This window comes from Uranotaenia lowii, chromosome 1, assembly GCF_029784155.1.
Source record: "Uranotaenia lowii strain MFRU-FL chromosome 1, ASM2978415v1, whole genome shotgun sequence".
Lineage (NCBI taxonomy): Eukaryota > Metazoa > Arthropoda > Insecta > Diptera > Culicidae > Uranotaenia > Uranotaenia lowii.
In genome coordinates, this window is record NC_073691.1 from 124,226,641 (window position 1) to 124,237,301 (window position 10,661).

Genomic DNA, 10,661 nt, shown 5'->3' on the forward strand with positions numbered 1-10,661 from the left:
TATCATGGACGTCGCGACCTTTGGCTCCACTTGCTCGCCTTGCTCAGCCCAGTTTGTTAAAAATCGCAATGCTGAAGAGTTTGTCAAACAATACCCCGAAGCAGTGGCAGCCATAACCGGTAACCACTACGTGGATGACTACTACGACAGCGCTGATACCGAAGATCAGGCAGTAGAGCGAGCATTGCAAGTGAAGTATATCCATTCAAAGGGAGGATTCGAGCTTCGGAACTGGGTGTCAAACACCCATGAAGTTCTTAAACGCGTGGGAGAACCAAAAGCTGAGCAGATTGTCCATTTCAACCAAGATAAAGCTTCTGATACTGAACGTGTCTTAGGAATCATATGGGATCCAGAAGAAGATGTTTTCTCCTTTTCCACTGACCATCGAGAAGACATCAAAGAGTATCTGGAGAACATTAAAAAACCGACAAAACGAGTAGTATTGAGTTGCGTGATGGGATTTTTCGATCCGTTGGGACTTCTGGCGCCATTCACCGTACATGGCAAAACGCTGATCCAGGACCTTTGGCGTAGTGGATGCGACTGGGATCAGGAATTAAGCAGTGAATGTTTTGGAACGTGGAAGCGATGGATTGATCTTCTTCCTCTGGTGAGAACTATCCGCATTCCCAGATGTTACCTTGGTCAAATTCATTCAAACGATGTCACGTCATTGGATCTTCACGTTTTTACTGACGCTAGCGAAACCGCATACGGATGTGTTGCATACTTCAGGGTTACATGGGCAGGAGGAATCAAATGTTCTCTTGTTATGGCGAAATCAAAGGTTGCACCGTTGAAGCAACAGTCGATACCTCGTTTGGAATTGATGGCAGCGGTACTTGGAGCAAAAATGCATCAGATAATCAAACAAAATCACAGTTTCACCATTCATAAATGCTATTTCTGGACAGATTCACAGACAACACTCAGCTGGATACGATCTGACCAACATAGGTTTAAAACATTCGTTGCGTTCCGGATAGGCGAAATTCAAGAATCGACTAATATTTCTGCTTGGCACTGGGTACCCAGTAAACAGAACATAGCGGATGCCCTGACGAAGTGGGGACAAGGACCTCCACTTGATTCGAAGAGCGCCTGGTTTAATGGCCCGGAATTTCTCTACGAACCTGCTGATCAGTGGCCGAAACAAGAATGTTCTACGGATGTTGTGGAGGATGAATTGAAATCAGTTTATGTATTAGTACACGAAGCGAGTTCAACGAAGAAGGTGGTAATGGTTGATGACATATCAACGTGGAAACGCGTACTCCGCATTACAGCTACAGTTTATCGATTTATATGTAACATCAAAAGAAAGAGGGAAGGTCTACCTATGTTGGTCTCAAAGGCTACCGAAAATCAAGCAAAAATGCTTAAAGCTAAGTTGAAAACCAACCAGTGTCCGTTGCAAAGGGAAGAATTGATCAAAGCAGAAACAATCCTTTGGCAACAAGCTCAATACGAGGCGTTTCCAAATGAAGTTCGAATACTAAAGAATAATTTAAAACGAAAGGAAAATGAGTCCCTGCAGCAACTGGAGAAGTCCAGTGTGTTGTATAGGTTGACTCCAGTGATCGATGACAACGGTGTCATGCGCATGGGCGGTAGAATGGAGCAAGCCGAGCACATTCCCTTTGACACCAAGTTCCCTATTATATTGCCGAAAGATAATTTAATAACCACCAGACTATTACAGTTTTTCCACGAGAAGTGTGGACACGGGAATAAAGAAACTGTTTACAACGAAGTCTGCCAAAAATTTTGGATTCCTAAGTTGCGAGTGGCTATTCAACATATCATGCGCGAATGTATGTGGTGCAAAGTCTATCGATGCAAGCCAGAAATACCTCGAATGGCTCCACTTCCGGTCCAACGACTCTCAGCAAAGCTTGGTCCCTTTAGTTCAGTGGGGATAGATTATCTTGGTCCTTTGGAAGTTACTGTTGGCCGACGCAAAGAAAAAAGATGGGTTGCCGTATTCACATGTTTGGCGGTGCGAGCAGTACATATGGAGATCATCTACAGTTTATCGACCCAATCATGTTTAATGGCTATTCGAAGATTCATCAGCAAGCGTGGAACACCCGAGGAGATATTTTCGGATAATGGTACCAACTTTTTGGGAAGCTGGAATCAGATGCTGAAGTCGATCGATTACGAATGTGCTGAGAAAGTGACCAGTCCTAAAACAAAATGGCATTTCATACCACCGGGCACCCCTCATATGGGAGGAGCATGGGAGAGGATGGTCCGGTCGGTGAAGGAAGCTCTGAAGGCGTTTAGTGACGGACGAAAGTTGACGGACGAAATCTTAATTACAGCGCTATCGGAGGCGGAAGATCTGATCAACTTTCGACCCCTTACATACAAATCGCAGGAAACAACGGGCTCGGAAGCGCTCACTCCCAATCATTTTCTTCGTGTTGTGAAACCTATTGATATGGAAGGAGACGAAGTTGAGGTGGCAGATGCTTTACGAGACATCTACAAGAGATCCTTGTATTTGGCAGATCAACTATGGCAGAGATGGTACAAAGAGTATTTACCGACTATCAACAAAAGAACCAAATGGTTTGAAGAACGTCGAACACTGAAGAAGGACGATTTGGTGTTTATAGTCAACGGAAAAAACAAAAAGCACTGGATCCGAGGAATAGTCGAGGAAATTTTCGCGGCTCCAGATGGAAGAGTACGACAAGCTCTAGTCAGAACAAACGTCGGGGTTCATCGGAAATCCGTAGCAAATTTGGCTGTTCTAGGAGTAAATCCGGATGTTATGTAGGAGTACCGGAGTTTACGGGCTGGGGAACTGTTACCACAGTTTACTCAGCCGGTGGACGGCAGAGTAAAAAGAGCAACAGGGCATATAGTCGCAGTTACTGGGAAAATATTTTGGGCGGAAGTGATAACGTTATTATCATCGCGGTCTTATCCAAAAGTAATTTGAAAAGCTCATATTAAATCTCTGATTTCTATAAAATTTCCGAAAAACGTTGTGGATAAAGATATTAAAAGTAAACAGAAGTAGATTGCAGGATACTGCGTGTGAAATCGACCTATGTGGTAACAAACATTTATAACATATCATACTAGGTAACATTTGCAAACAAACATAAATTAACATATTAAAATAAGTAATATGAACCTCATTTAGGTCACAAATCAGCAGTAGAAGGGCAAATCAATTCGTCGCGCCGCCTGCTAAGTGGTTTGAAGCCTATGCAGTACAATCGTGAGTAGCAATTCTGTAAAAATAGATCAGTGAGGTTAGGATATTCATTCTATTTGTAGCTCGCAATCGAAAGTGTTTTGAAGAGCTCGTATTATCAGGGGCTTTCAAGCAAATTACCTATATCTTACGTGAGTATAAATTCAAATCAAAGTAGGAGACGAATATTGACTGCTTTAATTTAAAAACTAGAACAACAACGATCAATAACTTCTTAAAACCATCGGTCGGTCTGGTGAGGCGTGAAGTTCAAAATCAGAGGCATAAAATAAGTACTAGCAAATTGTAAGTACGATTAGTAAAATGAAACCAATTGTGAACTCATTTGTAATTAAAAATATACAATTTCAGTTTGAGCTGCTATACTGCTACGAAAACACTAGTACTTAGTCCATTCCGATCCCCAACAGTAAGAGAAAAATAAAAATTCATTCATTCTTTGTAAACTATCAAAACAAAGTAGTTGTTATTTCTACGGCCAATACTAATAGGTTTTGGTCCCAGCAAGTTTAGAAGAATGACCACCACAGGAGGAAGCAACACCGGTCCGGTCCAGAATTTATCGAGCCTACCATCCATTGAGCGTTTGGCTGGGCGAAGCAACTGGGCCACGTGGAGGTTTGCGGTTGAAACGTTCCTGGAGTTGGAGGAACTCTGGGAGGTGGTGAAGCCGGAACCAGATGCTGACGGTGTCCGACCAGTGGTGAATCCGGCGAAGGATCGCAAGGCGCGTGCAAAAATCATCCTTCTGCTGGAACCTGAAAATTACGTCCACGTTAAGGAAGCGAGGACAGCTCAAGAAGTCTGGGCGAAACTGGAGACATCTTTCGAGGACAACGGTCTGGCGCGGCGAGTAGGGCTCCTGAAAAAATTAATTACCACGAGTCTCGAAAATTCCGTTACCATGGAAACCTACGTCAACGAAATCGTGTCCACCGCTCATCAACTCAGAGGAGTTGGTTTCGACATCACCGAGGAGTGGATAGGAACGCGTTTACTAGCCGGTTCACCCGAAAAATTCCGACCCATGATAATGGCACTTGAGAATTCAGGGACTCCGATAACTGGCGACAGTATTAAAACCAAGTTTCTGCAAAAAATTCACTCCCCCTCCGAGAAGACGCCCAAGCAACCAGAATTCCCTTAAAAAGGTTCCATAGAAGCTTAATCAGCTCTCGTTTGTGTCTGAAAAGAATGCTAATCAGCCCAAAATTTAAGTTCTTAAAGCTACTTTCAAGTTCGTTTAGGTGGCTGTAGAGAACGCTGTTCAGCTTCGAAGAGAATGTCAAGAAACTTCTACGCGCCGAAAAAAAAAATCCGATTGACAGATTGCTCTGACAACCACATGTCAGATTGCTAGGTTGCCGGTCTATCATGGTCTATCTCATTGATTTAAATTATATTGTTTTGATTACAAAAGCTGCTTACACGCCTAGAGAATTGAACCGCTGCTCTCTAGGTTGCAATGAAACTCACCAGCCTCTCGACCAATCCAGCAATAGCTAATTGCCACTGTAATGATTAGTATTTAAACTTAATGTCATTTGAGATGATTGAGTGGGTTGGTCAATTGAAGGAGCCTTATTTCGTTCAAAGGACTTTCAGTACACAATATGAATCAAAACAAAAATTCGCATCATCAAGAATTTATTCGAATATCTTATTTAACATTTATAAGAAAAATTCGAAAAAATCTTGAATTCCATTTGTATATATCAGTACAGATATAAACAAAACAAATACCATGACAAGAAATTGACAGACATTTTTGACATGTCGCTTAGAATTCCCATATAGGTTCTTTAAAACACCTTCAAGTACCTTAATGGTGCGCTTTAGAATGTTACGCGAACGTTATCGACCTTCTTGAAAAACATTTTTGACATGTCGCTTAGAATTCCCATATAGGTTCTTTAAAACACCTTCAAGTATCTTAATGGTGCGCTTTAGAATGTTACGCGAACGTTATCGACCTTCTTGAAAAACATTTTTGACATGTCGCTTAGATTTCCCATATAGGTTCTTTAAAACACCTTCAAGTATCTTAATGGTGCGTTTTGGAATGTTACGCGAACGTTATCGACCTTCTTGAAAGAAGTTCCATTAAATGCGCTTAGAAGTTCCGTTATCGGTAGTATTAACCTTTCAAAGGGCGATGTAAGTTCCTGAGTAACTTTTAGGCGACAAGAGTCACCTGAAGTTCCCGTAATACATTTTTTCAGCCAAATGTGAACTTCGGAGTTCGGAGTTAAGTAAAAACGCGACTTTTGGTTGCTTGGGCGGCGTTCGTTGGTAGGAAAAATTTTTCCCCAGAAATCGAAGCAAGCGCAGGCTGAATCCAAACCAGAGCAGCAGTCCAACAGCAGACCGAAGTGTGAATTTTGCAACAAGTACGGTCACGTCGCGAGGGAATGTCGCGCAAAGAAAAGTTCCGCATTCTGTACATTGCTGTCCACCAACGACGGAGTGAACGACAACAGCTGGTAAATATTTTGACTCTGGTGCGTCAGAACATTTCACCAAGGATCAGCAAGTGTTAAGTGACGTGCGACCAGCCAGCGGCGTGGTGAAGGCAGCCGACAACGCCAACATGAACATCGTATCGACCGGAACAGTGAAGCTAGCAGCAAAATGTACACCGGATTGTCCCCCAATATCCGTACATCACGTAAGATTCATCCAACCCCCTGGCAACTTGACGTTTCCCATACAAATCGCGTGTGCCAGTTTTTTCTGGTTCTCTGGTTCTGTCAAATTGAAAATCAAGCGACTTAACATGTCGGAAGGACGCATATGGAAATATGTTTTCTTTTAACCGATTCAACAAATAAAAAAAACGTTCAGAATTGAAAATTAGTTCAGTTATACGTAAAGTGAATCTGTTTTCAAAAGTTCAGTCGAATAAAGGGCACACAGACGTAAATCTGTATGTCCTTTATTACGTTTAAAACTTTTGGACTGATCAAAATAATTCACTGATATACGGCAGATTTTTGGGAAAAGAACCCCTTCCACCAAAACTATTGATGACGATCGTACAAAATAAATGTAAAACAAAACATTACCACAACAATCATCGAATGATTTTTATAAACTGCGGTACATATGATAATTTTAGTATAACAAAACTTTCAAATTATAGCAGAACATTTCTCGGTTTATGGAAAACTGTTCCTATACAATAAATAAATATGTAGAATATTCAATGAGAATAATAATTTCGGTTGAAATTTTTTTTCATTCATTCGAATTTTATGATTTGCACCACATTTGATGATTTGTCCTTTCCATACGCATGGCTCGAAAAGTATGTAAACAAGCGGTACACAAGCGACACCTGCGGATTTCAATCAGGCACACGAAACTCGCCAGAACTGTCAAGTTGCCAGGGGGTTGGATTCATCCCAAGAATGTCGAGCAATTTGCTGTCCGTCAGTCAAATTGTGAGACGCGGCCACGTGGTTCTGTTTCAAAACGAAGGCGTCAAAGTCATCGATCCAGAAGGAATGGTAACTCCCAAGTAACAATTTTAGTTTTATACTTATCTGCAAGCTCGCTATGCAACTTCGTTATATTATCGCTTTCATTAAAAATTGGATTTCGTGCAATGTTTTGCAGTCGCAGTTATCCGTACAAAGATTGGCTGAAAAGAGGTTAGCGTGTAGAACTCCGAAAGATTTTACACTGATTTGACAGGTCGCACGAATGTACAAGTTCGCACAAATGTTGCAGTCATGAGTGCGCAGTCCAATTTAGTGCGCTGCGATTAATAAAACGACGTAAAGTTTTATAAACTGCATTAAAACATTTATGAAACACTTATCAGTGTAAAAAGGCCCACCTACAGGAGGTTCTGAAGAAAGCATCGCGTACCTACCTTATACAACCTTGGGAGTTTCGTCAAGTTTCAGTTTGAGCGAAAAATTGTCAGCGTGAATATTTATTTTCCGAACAGGGGTTTTAAAATTGAATCGATCAAGAAAACATATTCTGATTGAATGACATTGAATTCTCTTCGCGAAAAAATCAAGAAACATAAATAATCGATCGGTATATATGGCAAAAACTTAAATTTTACTAGCATATTCATAGGAAAAATTCTTGCGCTTCAAAATTTATCGAGTGATTTTCCTAAAAATAGGCAAATAAAACGCTCCCCCTTATAATATGGCAAAATAAGTGAATTGAAACATATATTTTTTACTTTTTGGTCATTATGTTGTTGCATTTGACTTTTTCTGTAACAACAAATCTGTTAATTTGATACGATTCTAGCGATCTGGCAACATTTTTCAATAAGAACCCATCCTTCCTCAACATTTTATTAGCGTGCATCGGATAAGCAGGAAAAATCCCTGACTGGAAAAACAATCATCGAAAGTATCTGCTCGACGAGCCGAAATCTTACGGAATCGGACCACATTCGGATGGAATTTCCGACTGGGCATTGTTTTGCCTTTTTGATGCGAAAAAGTTGGCAGCAATCTCAACGGAAAATTTTGACAAGACGTCATTAAAAGTTCCGGTGAAAAAGGTGGTGGATGCTGCGCGAAGAGTTTCGCTAAATTTAAAGAAAAAAGTGGCCAGTTGAGAGTGGAGCCTGTCTCAAAGTCCCAATAAGGGAAACTCCGTGCTCCATCGGGACAAGAGGTAAGCTGGTGAAAAACAATTGCGGCAAACAGCTCTTAATAAGGAACTTGTTCCAGCAGGCATCCCGGCTGAAAAATCCGGCTATCGCAAGAGCGGCTAGGCCAGAGCTCAGGACAACGGGACGGGTCAGCGGAAAAGCCAAACGTCCACACAGTGTCCGGTAAGTCTCGCCAAAAGCGGACAGGGGAAGGAAACTAAAAGTTCCTTGTTTTTCCCCCCAGAATGCTCAAGCCAAGTGCTCGCCCGGGCCACAGACACGCTCTGAAAAGAACCGAAATAACGGAGAAGGGGTCGGAAGTCCGTAAGTATCTCAGACAACTCGGAAGAACCCCAGCGGAATAACTAACAAGACGATTTATCCCCAGGACCCCTTTTTGGCAAATTCTTCTTCTTTTGGCCAACTCTACAGGGCCTAGTAGGTGACAAAGCCTTCGCCACGTGGCCTCCACACCTTCCACACATCAACCACCATTCATCTGGCGAGCCCAGCTGCACAACATCCTCACCGGAACAGGCTGCACAGCTACAAGGGCCGCATTCAAGATTCCGGTCACTTCCGTCTCGCTACTTCAGTGGCGACGAATTCCGGGAAACAGCAGCCGAATTCGAGCGGGTTCATTCGCCGCTCAAGTGGCGGAATCGCGGTTATTCAGCCTGCCGAATCCAAGCGCAGCAGATCGCTGAACGTGAGGTAAGAATCCCGCCAAGTCTGCCGAATCCGATCACCGCATCCGTGGTGGAAGTCCGGCAATTCAGCGACCGAATCTGAAGGAATCCCGAACGCCGCACCAGTGGCGTGAGATCCGGTGGAACCTCCGCCGAAACTAAGCGCTTCAGGTCGCCGCACCAGTGGCGAGTAAGCCCGGAGACGATTGCCGAATTCACCTGCCATCGATCGTCGATCCGGTGGAAAATCGCGGCGAATCGGTGCGATTAGGATCGCTCTTCATCGCCGCATCCGAGACGAGGATCATCTGGTGGGACAGCAGCCAATCGGGTTCGCTTTCGTCGCCGCACTAGTGGCGAAAGAATACCGGCGGTATTGCAGCCGAACCGAAGCGAATTTCGTCGCTGCGGCAGGGGCCAACATTAACGCCGCACTGGTGGCGTAGAAATCCCGGCGAAGCAGGACCGAATTTTATCGCCGCGACAGGGGCCAACATCGACGCCGCACTGGTGGCGAAGAAATCTCGGCGAACCAGGGCCAAATCCATTCGCTTTCGTCGCCGCACCGGTGGCGAAGAATCCTGGGGCACTGCTGCCGAGCAGGACCAAGTTTTATCGCCGCAGCAGGGGCAAGCATTTGGTGGCACAGCCGCCGACAAGTTTCGCTCGTCGTCGCCGCACCAGTGGCGAAAGAATCCTGGGGTACCGCGGTCGATCCGGACCGAAGTTCCTTGGCTCATCAGGGGCGAACATCCGCCGAATCCGAGGGCGTTCAATCGTCGCATAGTGGCGAATATCCGGTGGGCCGCGTCAGGGGCAAATAGTCGGCAGCACAGCCGCCGCATCTGTGGCGAGAATCCCGGTGGACAGGTGCCGAATCAGAGGGCAGCAGATCGCCGCACCCGTGGCGAAATCTCGGTGGCACAGCCGCCGAATTCGTTGGTAGCGCGTCGCCGCCTCGGTGGCGAATATCCGGAGGAACAGCTGACAATCCGGGCCGAATTCCATCGCCGCATCAGGGGCGAACATCCGGCGCACTGGTTCCGAGTCCGTGCATAGCAGATAGCCACACCGAGGCGGGAGATCTTGGTGGTTCCGGCGCCGAATCCGTTCGCCAGTGACCGCCGCGCCAGCGGCAGAAATCCGGTGGCAAAACCGTCAAGTCGGACCAAATTCTGATCGCCGCAGCAGGCGAAGAACAATCGGTGCATCAGCCGCCGAAACCGACTGTCTTCGATCGCCGCATCCGTGTACAGCAAAACGCCGCACCCGAGGCGGGAGCAATTTAGGCCGAGGAGGAAGCACATTGGAAGCTTGTGAAAAGAGTGAGTACACGCTATTTTGGGGATAATGGGAGGGATGAGTTACAAAAATGTTGCCCAATACACGCAAAATTATCTCTCGCAATTTCGCAATCTTAATTCTTTTATTTGTGGCACCGACCACGATCAGCCTTCGTCAGAAATGGCGCCCAACTAAAAACGGACCGTATTATTTTGTTCGTTTAATTTAATAAATATCATTAAATGTTATGATGATATTGTGATGATTATTATTACAGTTGAATTGTAAAAGCAACTGTTAGGTTTATTTTGATTTTTGCTCAAGTTTTTGTATCGTATCAAGTTGTTATTTTGATCTGTAAGTCCACTGAAAATATCTGGTTTTTGATCCAAACAAATGATGATGAATAAACAAATTGAGTTGTATCATCTTAATGATGAGGAGATGGAATATGAATTGGCCTTGCGCCATGTTACGAATCTAGCCCCATGCTCTAGAAGAGCTAGGGTGGTCAAGTTAAAAGCCCTTGTCCAAGAGGACACCCTTAGAGACACCATTTATGTTAATTCAGAACACGTAATGTCGCCGGAGTTGAACATCGAGGTCTGCCAGAGGGCAGTTGTTGAATTGAGGAATCAGGTCGATTTAGCTACCCAGAATAGAAACGCCGATCAAATGGCTTGCGCGAAATCGAGATTGCTTCATTACCGGCAAAGATTATCACTGATTCCAGTGGTCGCGAGTTTAGAGGAAACGCGTAGGGTCGTGTGTGAGCTTGTAGAGACGCTGCTAGCTCAGATAGAGTGCGTGAACAGTGCAGTCA

General features: G+C 44.4%; 1 protein-coding gene across 1 annotated transcript; it reads left to right on the forward strand.

The window, feature by feature from the left end:
- Positions 1–4: 4 nt before the first annotated feature.
- Positions 5–2,791, forward strand: LOC129737897 (uncharacterized). The gene has a single exon (XM_055729064.1). The coding sequence runs from the start codon at positions 5–7 to the stop codon at positions 2,789–2,791; it is 2,787 nt and encodes a 928-aa protein (XP_055585039.1).
- Positions 2,792–10,661: the final 7,870 nt, after the last annotated feature.